General features: G+C 40.8%; 1 protein-coding gene across 1 annotated transcript in view; it reads right to left on the bottom strand.

The window, feature by feature from the left end:
- LOC144719646 (transmembrane protein 132C-like) overlaps positions 1-19,549 on the bottom strand; it is a gene marked incomplete at its 5' end in the record, with an annotated part of 78,956 nt that overhangs the window by 42,826 nt on the left and 16,581 nt on the right. Inside the window, one exon of the mRNA XM_078595783.1 lies at positions 10,039-10,185. Within this exon, the coding sequence (XP_078451909.1) occupies positions 10,039-10,185 (147 nt within the window). The remainder of the gene's footprint in view (positions 1-10,038; positions 10,186-19,549) is intronic.

Here is a 19,549-nt window from a genome sequence, read left to right as displayed (position 1 = left end):
ACAGAATGGCGTGCAAGTAACACCGGCATGTTTGACGACGGGAGGTTGACAGCAGTGCTATGCCGTTCAATATTACATTGCATTGAATAATAATGATCAGAAACAATATGAATAATGCGACACTTTATTCAGGATTCTGCCATGGTGTCTCTTAGGTTAGCACACTGGACTTGAAATCCTGAGGTCCGTCGGTTCGATCTCCTGGTGCGGAAGTTAAAACAATGGGCAGGTTTCTCTGTCCACCTCCTGCCCCCCCCCCCCCCAACGGAACGGTACACTACAAGAAATCGGACGTTCGCATGGGTAAAGTGTGGGTATTCCCCCATTTTCCAAGATGTCACGCCAACATGGAAGAGTAGGCCAAAATACCAGTTAGAGGGGCTCTCTGGGCTCCTTCTAGTGGAGGCCCTTCCACCGGCAGTTGTGCAAGCAATACATTTCAGGGCTGCACCTTTGCCTTGTTTCCACTTTGTTAATCCAGGAAACGCTCACTGAATCATGAAACTGTCTTTAAGGAGGCTCCTGCATTGATATGTGTGCCCAAATTCCGTGAACAGGTGTTTGACTCGTGGGAGGAAAATCCGAAGCCAGGATAACACGAGACATGTGTTTGGACGTAACAGTTCTCTGCACAGATCAATTCAACACAGCGGCTGCAACTGCCACCTCGGGGCACTAACATTGGATGGTAGCAATATGTATTACTAACTAGCAGGAAATACCCGGCGTTGCCCGGGTACTTGCAGCTATCTTTTGCGAACGTAGAGTGGCTCAATCGCTGTTGTTCAGAAGGAGGGGGTCAGTGGCGTTATAGCTATTGTTGAGATTTCGCTGCACCGTGGGGCCCGCAATTAATGTAATATAACGTGTCCACCATGGGGTACGAAAGTAGCTAAGATTTTCCGCGGGGGTTCAAAAGGTAACCCTGCCAGGTTTGCTGGCGATAGCTTTAGCGGTGTGAATTTGTATTCAGAACACAGAGACAGACAGACTTTCATTTTTATAAATAAAAAAGATGTCTGGAACACACTACTGGAACTGTCCACGATAATGTATCGGTTGGCAAATGTGTTGACCATTCACATGCTAAATACACACAGGTATATAAGATTAGCCTGATGCTTAGCCAATGTGCTTTCCTATCTGTTGAAAGCTATACCATTGACAAACTGGATATCTTTCAGCTCTGTAAACCAATAATAGTATTATTTTAAACATGCACATTAAGCAAGTGATAAAAAACACCATAATTAAAAAAGGTACAATCCAATATTATATTGTATAACACCTCACTGTGTAATATTCTAACGTAAAGAAATGTATCAATCCCATACATTTCCCTTAGCTTTAAAATCTTACACGAGATTTTTTTTTAAACAATACTTAATTATATTAGTATAAAAAATAATTGACATTCTCAACAGGCTTAACAAACTTAATATTTCTAAAAGCAGTTCAATGTCAGAGCACAGCAGTTTATAGCCCTGTGTTGTCAAACTAATTAGCAAACTATAATGGTATTTTAAAAGAAGCCATAGGGGATTGCACGGTAATTATTAAACACACCGTGTACCTTCCTTTAGACACTACTTTGTTGAGGACACCGACACACTCAGGAATTAGCTAATGGTAAATTTCCCTCTGTGGGTTACGATAAGTCTTGAATTAGAGCAGTATAATGCGAATGTTTTTTTTTGCTCATGCATATCTTATTTCCGACCACTTTTTTACATCATTAATTATTGAGTGTTTTTTTAACCTACTGAACGTTATTGAACGATATCTTACACACACACAAAAACTGTTATACACTCTTATTTTTTTTATTTAACGCATTTAATTACACTTTAGCGATAGAGCTTTTTAATATGAAAGAACCATAGACAAAATTAGTCATCATTGACCGGGTGTTTAGTGTTTTTGACACCAAAGCTGAGTAGCAGCTTAACCGCAAACATTACAAATGCGGCAACAATAAATGAATAAAAAAATTAATTCGAGGCATTATTTCCACTTCCTCAAATTAAGTGAACCGTAAAAGAGAATAGCTTCAGTGTCCGTTTAATAACGTTTATTATTTTTGTACTCTCGTTAGTCCGTGTACCTTGTCTGGATGCTGTATTGTTATTTTTCCAGGATGTATTTGGTCTGCACTCACTTCCTTACTAGGTAATTATACTGGTAGGAACCACCTGGTTCCACCAGCCCACAGGGGATTATTGTGTCCGTCCGTCGTGCATCCAAAAATGGGAGGGGTGGGGCTGGGTGGAGAGGGGAGGGTGGGGAGGGGCTGGGTGGGGAGGGTGGGGAGGGGCTGGGTGGGGAGGGTGGGGCTGGGTAGGGTGGGGCTGGGTGGGGGGTGGGAGGGGTGGGGCTGGGTGGGGAGGGGCTGGTCACCCCGTGATGCCCTTATAAAACTCAACGTTTCACCTACTCACGCCGGCTTGTGCCCGCCCTCAAAGTCGGCCATATTTGCGGAATATACCACGCCGCCGTTGACCCTGGCCATTGACCGAGCAACACAACGTTCCTACCAGCTCCCTCCGCAGGAATGTGTTATTATCTCAAATGTCCCCGTTGTCCTGGCACCTTCAGATGCATTGTAATGTAGGTGTGGTATACATAATAAAGATGATGTTGTTAAATTAAAGAGGGATTACCACAAATAATGGAAGAGCAACGCTGCCTTCCCACATGATGGAACAATAAAGCAATTCAATTTGAGTGAATAATAATGAGAATGTTATTCTTCCGTTGTGGTCTACGTATGAATCAAACATCAGGATGTATCATTGAATGACAGCAAATTACATTTTAACGATGTGAACATAAACACATAAAACAAAGACGTAAAGCAAAATCCCCCTACAATGACATTGCAATAATCCTGAAAAAGTGAGATCCCTGCTGAAAAACGAGTCTTCGTGCTTAGTGAGACTTCCCTGCACAAATAATGGACACTACGTATAGTTATTAATACGATGTCAGAAAGCATCTACCTCCGGTTGCCGTTTGTGCTGATTTTCCCAGGAGTATGCAAAGTCATCCAAGGACACTAAACGTTACAGTTTGTGTCAGTTGCCTAATAATGGCACCACTAAAGACGATGCATTTACATGCAGCTCCCCCCTCTTTCGATGTTGTGAAATATGTTTCTTCCCTTGATATGTCCTCGGTTATTCATATCTCAGAAGTCGCGACCTACTGCCTGCCTATCGGTAATCACATTAATATTGAAAGATACCAATGCTCGTGATCTTCTTGATGTCCATTCCCAAGTCACGTTGCAGTGCAGATAAACGCACAACGACTCCACTGTGATGAGGTCTTTGGAGCTGCCAACTCAGATCATCATCCGAGCACAGAGTTCGTGGTGGTTTTTAAATCCTTTATATTAAGTTTACTTGCTTGCTTGCGTACTTACGACCGTGCAAATCTTTCGGTCGTTTTTTAACCCACTTACCGTGATCCAATCGAGCTGACAATTTGCACAATTTATTTTCGTGAAAAAAAAATTCCAAAATTTTACACTTTTTAGGAAAAATGTATTATATTTAATTACCAATTGCTTAATGGTTGCAGGCAATCATCTGACCCATAGGTGGCAGCCATCTCAAGCCAGAGGACGAGTGGACTCTAGCCGCCACGCATATAAAGGATTTATAGTGAAAAACTTTGTTTTTACGGGTTAATTTTTATTTTCTTTAAAATAGAGGTGCAGCCCTGCAACTGCTTGCTCACACCACTGCTGGCATAAGGGTCACCGCTCGACGGAGCTCTATAGAGCCCCTCTATAAGGTATTTGGCCTACTCCTCCACACTGTGGTGTGTGGTGTACACATGTGCGGTACACATGTGTTGGTGTACACCACATGTGCGACTGCTGGGGCTAGGTCAGGGGTCGGCAACCTACGGCTCCGGAGCCGCATGCGGCTCTTTACGGGCTGCTTCTTGACGATATGTACGTATGTACATAGATGCATTGCGGCTCTTGAAATACTGAATTTTGTACCGAATTGGAAAGAAATGACTCTTCTTGTTATTTTGGTTGCCGACCCCTGGGCTAGGTGAATGGGTGGGGGCATATTTAGGAAACGTGTCCATTGTATCAACTGCTGCACCGGGAGAATGAATCAAACCAGATACCTGGATGTCAAGGTCATTGTTCAATCCATTACACCATAGCCACCACCCCTTCTGCTTCAACAGGTCAACAATATATGAATGCACTAAACTGGTCACTATTTCTTTGTAACCAAGAAAATTATTTAAATGATTCTTACCTGTAGTAGCAATAATTGCTAAATCTTTGTTAATAGGTGTGACAATATGTTGTTGTCTGCATCTGCGATCAATCATAGAGTTCACATTTTGGATGATTCGACAATAATAGGTATAGGCGCAGCGACAACTTAAATTGACAGTGAACATTGCCCGTGAACATTCTCAACATGGCCTCCCCTTCATGGACCTCATGGATTGTGAAAAAACGACATGTGTTATTTATCGTCTATTCCGTTCCTCTGAACCTCGTGTGGCGCCTTTTTAAAATGTATTTTGGCAAACCGTAGAGGTTACGTCGACTTTTTTTCTTAAATGCATCAGTGTCTGCAGGACACCAGTGTCAGGTGTGATCACCGGCTATACGCCTGTCAATCTCTGCCCTCTGTGTCTGTTCTGAAGAAGAGGCATTGCTCAAGAGTCCGCTTTAAAAACACAATATATACAGTTTTTCCCCCTATAATTATGCGGTGATTTTGTTAAACTTCTTTGTGGTAAAAATAAAATGAAAGGCAACATTAATGGACAATCAGGGAAATTAGAAAACAGCTTGAATCTAATGGAAACACACTTCAAATGGTTTGTAATTTTTCACATATATTTCATGTGTATATTTTTGGTTAGAATCTGCAAGTGCTTTATGTAATTTGCATATGCTTTTGGCTGTCACCTGATGAAGCTAGTTGTAATTACTGGCGAAACGTCATAATAAGATTGTAAAGGTTGTGGACTTGCTCTCCAACATACCGGCGTGCTGAACTAGTGACGAATTGCCACGTTCTGTTTACGTGACAACCCTTACTAGTTGGCTGTGTCGGGTGGTGGCGCGTTTAACAACACATTTATATGTACGTGATCTAACCCAAAAAAACTATATTGTGGGTGCTTTATCTTCTTTGACTATAATGTGTTGTATAATGGAAAAGGATTTGATTACAATTATTGCACGTAATCACAAAAGTTTTGACGGTAAGTGAAAAAAAACCATTTTCGGAATGTTTGAAGAAATGAAGATGAAACACATTTTAATTCTCAGCTGTCTCGAAACTACAGAGGCATACGTTTAAAACATCTGTGCCTGAATATCATCTATTCGATTGTGAACAATCCCCACAACCATTTAATGGGTACCATTAAACTTGTTTATAGGACACTATAATAATCTAAGATATACTCTGCCCCAAATTAACGGTTGAATCAAAGCTTTAATATTAATTAAATTTTTACTGCTACCAATACTCATCTCGTATTTTTGGTTAAATGGATTTTTTTGTTAAGTGAAAAGGATATGCCAACACAAAGTCCTTTGTTTTTCCATTTACACGAAACAGGTATAGACATAATGAAAGCTTTCGTGACTGCAGGAATTCATATTCTTTGGGTCTTTTGGTAAAGTCACGTAGATAGGTTAAAAAAATATAACAAAAAACTACGACGTTTCGATCGCAACACAAGCGGTCGTCATCAGAAAAATGGAGGTCTGCTTCTTAAGGTAAACTATTTATAAAGGTTTGAAATGGGCGTAGCCCAAATGTCAGCAGCCAATGTTAATGTCAGTGGTGGGCAGCGACCGCGACGGTGGTGGGTTTTCCACCAATCAAAGGGCTGCCACGTAAAAATGTGCATGTTAATGTAAGATCGCTTAGCATCCTCCACGGCGGGCGTGCCAAGGTTGGGCTATGTTAATGTGAGAGATTATTGGGCTGTGTTCAACCCATATTTCCTTTTAAAGGAGGACTTGTATTCTCAATGAGCTCTTACCTGGTCACACTTGTCCGTATTCCAAGTAATTGAACTTTTATCCCTCAGTATATCGCTGTAATTTTTGTTACTGTTCGGAATTCTCATAAAGATTAGCCCATGCATGGCTCAAGATTGATTTATATGTAAATCCCTGCATCAATGTTTTAGCATTTACAACCGATGTTGTATTATTCCAATGCAAAACAGCTTAAATATATTATGTGACTCAGGTCTTACGTGTCTCGTGCAAAAGGTTAGATAAAAAAATGTTAGAAATGCTTTAAGTACATTGCCTCTGTTTGATGGAATGAAATTGCATCTGCATCACATTTATCTTCCTTAGCCAGTAGATTAAATTGTATCTCCGACTGGAAACACGAAGGTACTGTAATTGTCTTTAGCAACATATAAAGGACATCGAAGCAATTTGCTTCAAGACTGGCAGGATGGATTAAAAACCTGTCGGTTTTCGTAATGTGCATGTCTCTGTTTGGTAAAAGTAAAATGGATATATGGTAATTGGAAAAATAGCAACGAAAGGTGAAAATAAAATATCTCTTTAGGTTATATGCTTTTATATATGATTTGTCCATCAGTTACTTTTAACATCTCACTTTTAACATCTTACTCTAGAAGTTTAAAGTAATCGTCCACTGAGAGTACTGGTTTAGTATGAAACAATCCTGACTAAATCAAGCAATATTTTGATTACTGAATCCAGAAGTACACTGATATGTGAATCGGAATGTTCATGATTCATTTCAAGACGTGCAAATGAAGACGATGAAAAAGTAATTTTTCCCCCCAAAAATTGGAGCACGATTGGTTCCGACATGTTGCGGACATTTTGAGACATTGGAGCTGTTCCTACGAAGCAATGCAGACGTTCTTTCTTGTCGATTCTTTACCCAGATCATCCTGCACAAGAGGCTTGCTATCTGAAATGTTTCTCATCCCTCTAAATTACAGCTCCCCGGTCAACGGAATATCAGGTTCATATTCTTAGGTCACGTAGGTAAAAAATAAAAATAAAAATCACGATGTTTCGGAGGCAACACAAGCTTCCGTCTTCAAGCTTGTGTTGCCTCCGAAACATCGTGATTTTTATTTTTTACCTACGTGACCTAAAAATATGAACCTGATATTCCGTTGACCATGAAGACGGAAGCTTGTGTTGCCTCCGAAACGTCGTGATTTTTATTTTATTTTTATTTTACTTTTATTAATTTGAATTTTTTACCTACGTGACTTTACCGAAAAAACCTAAGAATATGAATCCTTGCAGTCACGAAAGCTTCAAATCTGGAATATCAGGTCACATTCTGATTGGGTTATATCGGATCAGTTGGTAAGAAGAAGCTGATAATGTTATGTCAAATGTTTCATTTTAAACAGTAAAATCCGTATATATCTTGGTACATACTTTTTTTCCTGGAAATAGATAATCTACGGGTTTTCATGAGGTTTTGTGCATTGTTAAATACTTATAATAAGACAGCGGTTTGACTCGCATGGTGGAAACGATAACGTATTTCTTATACATACTCAACACATTGTTTGGCGATGCTACATTGGCGGTGGCGTACAAGCACACTTTTCTCAGCCGTGATCGTTTCAGACGTTTCTGCTTTGTGTTGTTGAAGATTACTCAAGATTACCAGTAACACTTGAATACGAAACAAAACAAAAACTCAACGAGTTCGTCGATAACATAGCACACTGATAAATCACAGTGTAACACATTTTTTGTTTTGTTCCTGGGCAGTAAGTGTTATTTTCCAATTGCTTATGCCTCAAAAGTAGAGAAAATGGCTATAATTCCTCACAAACTTTGTTTTTGTGACTAGGACACAAAAGAAAAGTGAATAATCCACTCCATTAATAACACTGTGGAACACATTTATTATATTTTGTTCCCTGGTTAGTAAGTGTTATTTCCGAATTGCTTATGCCTCAAAAGTACAGAAAATGGCTATTATTCCCCACAAACTTTGCTTTTGCGACCAGGACAGTGATATTTTGAAATGTACCTATTTTCAATGAGAAAACGTGGTGTGCATTTGTGTCTTTCCTTCACGTAAAGTCCTGGTCACAAAAGCAAAGTTTGTGGGGAATTATAGCCATTTTCTATACTTTTGAGGCATACGCAATTAGCAATTAACACTTACTACCCAGGAACAAAAATCGTGTTAATGTGCTAAGGAGAAGGGATCATTGCCCAAAATATCACCTATTATATATTCTACCTTTTTTAAGGCAGTGCTATTGACGAATCTGCAGAGTTGTTTTGTTACGTACTCAAGCTTTACCGAAAAAGCTTTAATGGTCTTCAACAGCGCCGTAGCAGCGTATGTGAAACAATCACAGCTGAGAGATGCTAACAAACACCTGGGACTCTCAAATCTAAATATGATGTGTGTCGCCAGATTAATAAAAAAAAGATATTCATACGAACAGACTACCAAGTGTGTGTGTGTAGTTTTTTTTGAGCGAACTCAAACTGATGTCTAATTATATACTATTTAATAATGGATGCCACAAATAAGGACACCTCGTATAACACACCCAAATTTGCACATTATAGATTATTTAAGTACATTATTTGACCCCATTACGGATGCATTGCTGAGGGGGTACGGTATAGGATGGCCGACTTTATACGCAAGAGATACGGGTTCGAAACCTGGCTTGAACATTCGTCGACAGCATGATTAGCCATGGTCAATCTCCTGTTAAAGAAATGCCTCCTGAAGCCACTGCCATCTCTACATTAAAAAAAATGTCGTTGTGTTTTTTTCTCCCCACAATTTTATTCCGAATAAAAATAATGATATCTGAACTTTTAACGAGCAATGCATTATTACATCTTGCTAGTAATAACACGCAACTACTTCTGAGAAACCTTCACTCGACCTATTTTATCTGCACTAAGACGGCCTGCACTTTCATCACTCGCATGTTGGAAATTCACAACAAATGCACCTGGCAAATTTCTTGAAATATTTCTCGAGCGGTGAAAAAAACCAGGGGGCCCACCCCAGATGTACCACTTCTTTGTCAACGAAACAATTAGTGGTAATCAGGCTGGGGGGGGGGCATGAACCGGTTTTGATATTCAGTTGCCACCAACTAAATCTCAGAGGTCGCAATCGGGTTCCCAATACCCGTACCCTACCCGATACCTGGCTACCCGTACCCGGCCGGGTACGGGTACCCGTTTGCGACCCTGGTGCGGCTGGGTACGGGTACGGGTAGACCGTGAGTCACTGGTGAGTAACCGTTTGTCACTCATTTCCCAACGTCTTGTCTCTTCTCCCAATTCAAGTTCCTAGAATCAACCCACCCGCACCTGCAACATGGCTTCATCCAAGAGGTCGCAATCAGGTACCCGATACCCGTACCCTACCCGTACCCGGCCGGGTACGGGTAGGGTACGGGTATCGGTTGCAAACGGGTACCCGTACCCGGCCGTACCCGTACCCTACCCATACCCGGCCGTACCCGTACCCTACCCGTACCCGGCCGTACCCGTACCCTACCCTACCCGTACCCGGCCGGGTACGGGTACTCGGGTACGGGTACCCGTTTGCGACCCTGGTGCGGCCAGGTACGGGTAAGGAATCAAAACCCGTTTGCGACCTCTGCTATATCTGTGGCCGGGAAGCAAATTCGAGTCACGTGGCACCAATCACAGCTTTCCAACTCCTGCGCCACCCACTTTAATTGGCCATACAAAGCAAAGAATGCCTCCCGACGGTGTATCACCCCGCGCGGTACCAATTTGTACGCCAGCTCGAGGACTGTGACAGTTGAGACGAAAAAAGGCCAAAAAAAAAGTTAATTCTGAAAGGGAAGAATACATTCAAGACAGCGTCGTAAAGGCACTGCGAAGCTGTTCTCAAATGTCAATTACGTTACCGTTATACACTGCTGACGACGATAGCGTCCGACGATATTCATTAGTGCACAGTTTTGAATTAACCTCATGACAGTGCAATGCTTGATGGGACCAACCTAGCCGCAGGTGGAGAGGGCATCTTGCTGACTTCCACCAGGATCGTTGTGTGCTTGGCTCCACTGTTGATCTCCTTGTTGACTGCCCATACTTCTGGATTGCTGGGGTGAATTTCCAGGAGGTTCACGCCTTTCTTGCCTTTCACCCTGCAACGCAGACATGGGCTTTGATGAGAACCGGGTCGTGTTTTACCTGCGCAACAAAGGGGCGATGGCGCGCGAGGTGCTCGTCCATGACCTTGAGGCAATGTCAAATTCTGTTTGGCCATTGACTCAGCCCATCATCCCACGTGGGGGCGATAAAATTAGGTACCGTATTGTGGAGTAGTCAACAGGGGTTGTCCAAAAAGAATGTGTATTTTCCACCGGTGACTTAGAGATGTGAACGGTAGATGAGCACTGCCTCAATGCTCATCAAGCGGCGTTATGGTGGAGAGATATTAACTACCTCGCCTGTTATACAGGCGGTCATGGGTTCCATTCCGACACAGACACCTGCTGTATATTTGGAGTTTGCATATTTTCTTCCCCCCACATTTAGAAATATGCATTTAGAGTATTTGCCTGCAGTGCATTTCCACGTGATGTGCCATTAAGTCGAGCTATCATTCGTGGCCAAATTGCTTCTGAAAGGGAACTATGTATCTCGGTGGTAAAATAAAATAATTGAGTTTAAATTTCGATTTAAAGCTTTCGTGACTGCAGGGATTCATCTTCTTGGTTATTTCGGTAAAGTCACGTAGAAGGGAAGTAATAAAATAATAAAAATAAAACATAATAAAATGAAATAATTCTCACGACGTTTCGGCTACAACGCAAGCAGCCATCTTCTTTCTTCACCTGAAGATGGCTGCTTGCGTTGTAGCCGAAACGTCGTGAGAATTATTTCATTTTATTATGTTTTATTTTTATTATTTTATTACTTCCCTTCTACGTGACTTTACCGAAAGAACCAAGAAGATAATTGAGTTTACTTTGACTTTTTTTTATTTGATCCTCTACCTGTGAGCAATTAGAATTTGTTCTCTATTTGGGATAGTGATTGTAAATTCAGGAATACATTTAAAAATATAAATATTTACCATTTTGTTTGTATTATTTATAATGTTTTATTCTATCTCCTTTGTGCATCACTGTTTGCTCCGTGAGCCTAAATGTAACATTCTCAAATGTTTTGCATATCATTCACATAAATAGTTAATAACCTTCTTCTACCCTCATGATTCCATGTATGTATCAACAGCATTGGAATATATTTTAACGTATGACTCAATGCGTTATTACATAACTAATGGGTTTATTGCTGTTGTTATTTATGCCTTTTGTACATTTTGTGCACCGGGTACTGATAAAAGTGCCAGTTTGCATAGCACTGTGCAAAATGACTTCTGCCCCAAATACTGGCAACATTTTGTATCTGTCATAATCCTGAAAATGTGTACATATACATACTTTCATATGAGCCTGTTTTATTAGTATTAGTAGTAGTATGATTGTAACAATGGAAATGATGGTATAAACGCTCATTAATTGACTTAAATGTCTTAATATATAGAGGACTGCAGAGCTTGGGCAATCATTGATGCCGGCTCACCACTGGCTGCCTTCCAGCTTGTCTGTGGTTAATTGGCAATTGTGGGATGCAATTTGTGTGACCGACGACACTTTATAAAACTCAACGTTACCATTATGCTTGCAAAGTGGCTCCAGATAGCATGAGCAAAACAATAGTTTTGTGAAACAAATTATAGTTGTTGATGGGACACAACTGAAGCAGACATCGCAATATGGACACCAAGAACAGTTGTTTAAAGTACACCAGGATCAATTGAAAAAGTAAAGAGACGGACAAAAGTAATTGGATTTCTTCGGGGGGAGGACCGTTTCAGAAATCACTTTGCCACGATTGCTAGGCACTGTAGTCGGTAAAACAACTCAGGTGTTCGGTTTTATAGTTCAGTCCGATAACTACTCACTCCGTGTCAAAACTTCGGCAACAAGTTGTCTTTGCCAATGTCAACAGAGGAAATAAAATGCTGGTGCTTCTTTCTGATTCCACCGAATTGCTATCGAGATGACGTAGAATTAAAATTCAAGGCAAGGACAATGGAGTCAAGTCCAAAGTAGCCAAAAAGCTTTCGTTATCGCAAAGCAGCAGCAGCATATAAAACCAACACACATTCCAGGTGTACTATTCCCAGTCGGGCTGCGTGTGTTGAGCATTTCCTGTCACGCTATCACCACGCAGCTGTTGAATGCAACTCCTGAAGGTATCTGCAGTCGTCCGTAGCGAGAGCTTAAGAGGAGGAAGCCTCAACAAGCAGGCCCAACCTATAAACTATACAACTATTAATATTTTATTTTATTTCATCAATCAGGTAAGGCCCGCTGAGCCATATATACGAATGATAGCCCAACAAAGTGGCTTATCATGTGGACATTTACAGCAGTCAAATAATCCAAACGCATGTTGATTCTAAATGTGGAGGGAAAAACCGGAGGACCCGGAGACAAATCGGCGCGACTACGGGGAGAGTGAAAATGCAAGCTCCCAATATGCAGGCGTCAGGATCGGTATCGAACCCACGACTTCCTGTACCCCAGGCGAGGTAATTAACATCTCGGCACTGTGGCGCCCCAACCGGCAGAGCAGCACTGCACAAGCAGCTGCGAAAGCTGCGTGTTAAATGAACGTACATGTCTTGTTTCAAGGTTTGCGTGTTGGGCAAATGTTTTGCATTGTTTGTGAAACATAACATGGAGGCAGCATCATATTTACTATGAAGGCATACATAGAGTGAATTCTTGAAACGTATACTTTGTGTTGAACATTTTGGCTGTTGGCAGTCTCGGGATTTTTTTACAGACAACTGCAATTTGTCAACAACATTGTGATTCATGAACACTGGAAATCTAAAAATACTACAGAATATGCAAATATATAAAGTGGAATTAAAACAAAGATAATGAACAACACATTTCAAAGCATGCTGAGAATTCTTGCTGGCATTGCAATCTTAAAACACTTGTTTTACACAACATTATAATTTCTTTGCAGCCTGTCACCAACCTGTCTAGCTTTAGTGGCTGTTCTCATCAGCTACAGAAGACACTTACATGTGTTGAACAAACCGAGAGACTGTTCCTTGACGAAGGATATTGCGGGTCTTAATGTGCCGCGTATGAAATATAAAAAAAACGTACCAAACAGATGGGCATATTCTATCAGGAAAAGGAGGGTAGAGTCGGGGAGCAAAGGGGAGCATGGAATAAACACGTGGCTCGGCACACGTGTATGTAGACACCTTATTTCCCTGCAGGCAGGCTGAGTGACGGACATAATGAGACGGCCGCGGGCTGTTTAGCTTTGAAGTGGCTACACACCGCCTTCGGCTGCCATAGAAGCCGCTCCTTTTGCATCCTCCCCGTGGTATGGTCACTGTGACTTTAGCTCAACCTTCATTTTTTTGTTTGCCAAAATACGTGAACGTTTACAATTCGCACTGACATGTGTATAAAATTGTTAGCTTCGGTGTTTGCATTGTTATTTGTTCATTTATGCAATGCCCTAACAAACGACATGCATGCGTATCTAAAAGCTGCCAGTTAATATGTTTGTTCATCTGTAACATGACTGTGTGCCGACAATACTTAGTGCCGCTACATGGGTTGTGAACGTGAGCTAGAAAACACTAAAATATAAACAGAACGCGAGCAAATGGTGTTCGGTACATTGTTCCCTATTATTTTGCAAACCACGTGCTTTAGATAACGTAAAAATATAGTTCCTTCAATTTCGTTGAAAATAAAAGTCCCGTCACCTGTGCTTCCCCATTCACCATGCAATTACGAGCGCGATAATTTACACGAACGATAATCAAAATTACTTGCACACACTTCATAAGGGGACATTGTCTCTCTGAATATAAACTGGGGTCTTTTTTTCTATTCCCGAAGGTAATTTTTCATTTGCAAAAATATTTTAGTTTATAATTGTTTCGTCTATAATACGTACAGTTTTTATGACAAATGCCATGCATACTGAAAAGACAATGCATAATGGATTATGGGATGCATCATTAATAAGTATTTTTTTTAAATATCTGGCAGGTTACATTAACATAAAATTGACATTCATGCATTCAAACATTTAATTTCCAGACACGCATACATCACAATTTGTCAGAAAAGGGAAGCTCTAAATGTGCCCAAACATATTAGTTTACAAAGAAAACTCTTGTCAGTCACGTGCTTTTGAATGAATTGAGGCGGCCTTCACTTGATCAACTTTAAGCTGTCAAACCTGACTGCACTGACACATTGATAGATACCCAAGCATTGGAATATTTCCTGCTAACACAAAGCCATGCGTCATGGTCAGCATATGTAACAACATGATAAATATGGTGTACTGACTGCACATTGGCTGACTTGTCCAAATTGTACCGTTGCAGACAACAAAAATCCATTCCGTTCATATCAATACGACAGCGTGTACATTTGCATTCATATAATTGAGTTGAACAATGGCATATGCACTTAAGAATGGGTCAAATTGAACAATTGTGCTTCCAGTATTATGTGAATTACTGGCCCTGCCATTCTGTGCTGTCGTGAGAGAAAACAAGACGGTTGTTGAATAATAAAGCAAACTTTAGTTTTAGGTAATACGTTCTAATACATTCGTTGCCTTTGTCGTAGAGGCCAGGACCAAACATGCCTTAATTTCTCATCGAATATAATTTGGGCTGCCACTAGACTGGAGTAGGCACGTGACGAGCAGCCACAGCCACAGCAAGACATATCCTGGACGTTGTATGCAGTGGGCAGAAATAATTCCTAGGTCGCCAATGTGGACAAAGCGGGATAAAACTAAGTCCTGGAAAACACGGGGATGAGTAGAAATAAACATGAGAGCAGAGTAATTGCGAAGTGAACGTTTATTAGTTGCATTTTTAAGTACATCTCACGATAAAATGTATGAAGCACGGTAGTAAGATTAATTTAAAGCGTTGGTAATCCAGAGAGGCCATTCAAGGTGGCAGAGGTGATATTACTTTTTCTGTTTTGAAGAAATACAATTTACTGAGAAGTGTACTAGTTATTCTTTGGGTCTTTTGGTAAAATCCACGTAGATGGTTCAAAGAAAATAACAAAAAACTACGACGTTTCGATCAGAACACAAGCGGTCGTCATCAGGATTAAAGAGGAGGAAATCCGCTGAATGCAGACTGTTTTACAGGGTGTAGTGCTTGAGGCATAAACAAAGTGGGCGGGGCTAGTTATGTTAATGTGAGAAATTAGCATATTAATGTCAGGTCGTAGAGTCACCGCGACGTAGAGGTTCGCGTCCGTAGGTGGCCACGTTGGCGCGAGAAATTCAACCTTCTAATGTGAAATGGGAGAGCCAAAGCTTTCCTCCTCGTTTCTACGCATTTCACAAGTAGTACTAATCGCAAATCTGCATTTCTCATAAATATGCTAAAATTCCTCTTGATATGCAAATTATTTTGTCAAGGCGCTCTTCCTCCTCCCTCCCAGCTTAAATATACGCTCCAAGCCTGGGGTGTGTCATTCAGACTCTGTCGTCTCGACAGAACTGTTCTTCACCTGAGGACGGCTGCTTGCATTGTGGCCAAAACGTCGTGAGAATTATTTTATTATGTTTAATTTGTATTATTTTATTATTTCCATTCTACGTGACTTTACCGAAAGAACCAAGAAGACATTCGCTTGTGTTGTGATCGAAACGTCGTAGTTTTTATTTTGATTTTCTTCGAACCTATCTACGTGACTTTTACCGAAAGACCCCAAAAATATGAATTCCTGCGGTCACGAAAGCTTTAAGTCAAGATTTAAGTGTACTGGAGTCATGGATTAACTCAAAGTGGAAGTTAATTGATGTCACGTCTATTGGGGTTACTATATTAGTCATGGAAAACATGCTTGTTAACAACTTCAAACACTTCGCGCAGAATTAAATCCTTTCTGTAGACTCCAGGCAGAAATATTTTAATTGAATATTTAAGTCTTCATATGCTGCTATACTCCATTCCTCGCTTGACGTTGTAAATAATCACGTTTGGTATCATTTAACTGTCCAATTGTTAAGGCAATGAAATCACGCACGTGCTCTCAAATAAACCAAGAAAATATATATGTGTGCACGCAGACAATTGTTTTGCATCTCTGCACACAACTTGCTCGAAAATCAAAAGTATTACAGTGATGTCCTTTATTAAATAAGCTTTGAAGCGGTGTTTATCTGTTAACATCTCGCTATGTAAATAAAAAAATATGGGGGGAGGGGGGGAATGAATGCAGCTCATATCAATTGCATTTCTGAAATTGTTCAATGGCTTTTAAACATTGCACCGTATAAGGTTAGTTAACTAAAATCATCGTGAAACGGCAGCTGTTGAAGTGGTATGGTACAGTTATCCTATTATAACCATATGCTCGAGACCATCGTGGCAATTAAGCATGCAGCAGCATGATTATGTGCAATCCTCTATTTGTTTTGCAAAGAGAGGCTGTTGCCGCTGCATCGTTTTTATTTCGGCAACATAACACAGTGAGTGTCTCATGGTGACATTTTCAAGGTCCAGCATTTCCTTGCCTTTTAGAATTCTAGCAGAAATGTCAATTTGTATTCTTATTAGCTGTGCAGCCCAATCTTACACAGAGATAACAGTTATGCCCAGTGTCTACAGTTAGGCGATTTAATTTCTTGACTTTGTTACTGCATTTAGAAAATTAAATATCTCCATAAGCAATGGCAATTACATTGCTGATTTATATGCCATGTGCACTTAGATTCAACATGTTCTTACAAATGCCCTTTGATGTATAGAAATGACGAAGCAATGAACGAAAATCCTTTTAAAGAAATGTCTCTTTGGATTCTGCGAAAGCCCCTATATTCCAGAACAATCGCATCGTTTGAGCTTCAGTGTCATTTGCGTTATGTTGGAAACGGGGAAATCAATCAGAGCGAGCCCATGTTGTATTGTACTCACTATAGGAACCTTGCTTAAACTAGATGGAATATTCTGAGGCCAAGGAAATTTATATTCTGGTTTTAACCCATGTTGCCCTCAGCATCAAGCTGAACATGGGCTTATCAAAGTTGAAATACATTAAGTCGCAGCCTTACATTGGAAATCCAATAGCCTGCAGCTGTCTATCAAAACAATATAATACAATGTAATTAAATAAATGCGTAAATAAATAAATAAGCACATTTATAAATAAACCAATAACCGAGGGAGCTTCGCCAATTCAATTTTGCAACTATGACCTTTTAGATGAAACTGCTTAAACACTTTACTAGATACTCTAAATGAACACAACTGCATTGCTGACCACAGTACTGGATTGGTATTTTTTGGTGAAACACATTGCAGATTCAACGTCTTAAAATTCCTCAACCACCTCTGTCCACCCAGCAGTAGAAATAGATATGCCACGGTTAGTCGATTAGCAGGCTGCGCGTGGTGGGGTAAAGTGTGGGTCATTCTCAGCTCTTCCAAGATGCCCGGGCTTGCGCGATAGAGTAGGCCCAAAAATAGCCTCCAGACATCCTCTCTCGAGCTCCCTCGAGTTGGAGGACCTTCCCCAAGAAACGGCATGAGCAAGAATTCGCAGGGCTGCACCTTTGGCTTTTCAATGCAAATGAATAGATTTGCTTTGCTAAACATTCCCAGATTTTTTATATTTTTCTCATCACACTATAATCTTGCAGCAAATATGGTGTAGCACATAAATAATCCAATGACCATATAATATGTAACATTGACCATGTGAAACCTGGCCAATAAAATGTTAGACATTTTGTCGGCTGCTTGCTAAAATAAATCCACGAATGTGACGACAGTGTTTACATAAACCATCAATGGCCGTTATTTACATGTTTATTATGGAGAAAACATTTGATACGCTGTAAAATCAATTTCTTAGCAGCACTTATATATGGATATTTTCCAACTGGAGAAATACACTATTATTAACATGTTCAGTGTCTTCAGCAAAAACAAGTCCAGTAGCAATAATAATAATGACTTGTTTATTCAGGAAAGCCATAGTGAGTCCAAGCACTATTTTTCATGAAGGGTCCTGCACGGTTCTTTTTTCACCTAAGATGTTTTCAACTAATTTCTGAGCATTTCTATGTGCGAGAGGAAACTGGAGCAACCGGAAAAAAACCCGGCACGCTCACCAGGGGGTAACATTATCTCTGTACAGATGAAAAGAGAATGGACTTTAGTCTTACTCGCTGTACTGCCTTCTGCTGGAAAGCCACAAGGTGTAGTGCCTCGACGCACACGGGAAGGGAGTTTCACAATGTGTGTGTGCGCCATGGATCCACCAACTTCTCTCTGCCTCCGCGGTGCTCGATTACACGTCACGTGCTCGATTACACGCCACGTGCTAGATTAGAGACCACGTGTTAGATTACACGCCACGTGCTAGATTAGAGACCACGTGCTAGATTACACGCCACGTGTTAGATTACAGACCACGTGCTCGATTAGAGACCACGTGTTAGATTACAGACCACGTGCTCGATTAGAGACCACGTGCTAGATTACACGCCACGTGCGCGAACACCGCACCATCTATATATGTACATGTTGTGCAGATAAGATGAGGTTTTGGCACTGTGATGTGGGTAGGTGAACCTAATCACGAAATATCTTTGTGAAATGATTATTTACTGTATTTAATAATAATAATAATAATCAACAGTGTGTTCTGGACACAATATCCAAGTGCAATGTTCTCCTGCTATTATGAGAGTTCAGTGGGAACATGTGCTGAGCAGGTTCGGGGAATATGACGTGAGAACAATAATGGCAGCAGGGTGCCTGAGCTTTGTAGTGGCTGGATGTGGATACTCGCTGACGGTATGATTGAAGCACTGATAGAGGACAACTTGACAAGAGCACAGTAAGTCCGTTCTGAATAACTTTTGTACAGGTCTATTGAATACAGGATAAGAATCACAACCTGGGCAAAAGTCTCAATACGTCATCATGTGCACCAACAGGGGCTTGCGCACAAACATGTCCACGTCTACGTACACCTCGTGCTCTCTTTTAGCCCCGCCCCCCCTCCCAATACGTTCCATTCATTGGCTACCACATTCTGATAAGCTCCCCCCCTCCTCCCCCTTAACTTGTATTTAAGAACTTGCATCTTGGAATCCCTGCCTCACTTAATACAGCAAATCTGGCTGTGACGGTCCCACCTGATGACGGAGACTTGTATTGCCTCCGAAACGTCGTGATTTTTATTATTTTATTTTTATTAATTTTAATTTAATTTTTTACCTACGTGACTTTACCGAGAAAAAACTAAGAGTATAAGTACGAATGAGCAAGACGTGCAGATGTACACTTTGTGATGCATCAAAGTTAAAGAAGTCTAAATTCCAACAACAATTCAAGATACGCATTGGAGGTGGGTGTGTAGCCAAGGCAAACGCAGGCGGGACTCGAAATTCAATAAA

This window comes from Lampetra planeri, chromosome 6, assembly GCF_965212315.1.
Source record: "Lampetra planeri chromosome 6, kcLamPlan1.2.h2, whole genome shotgun sequence".
Classification (NCBI taxonomy): domain Eukaryota; kingdom Metazoa; phylum Chordata; class Hyperoartia; order Petromyzontiformes; family Petromyzontidae; genus Lampetra; species Lampetra planeri.
Note: the sequence above shows the minus strand (reverse complement) of the source record. Positions and strands in the feature narration are given on the sequence as shown.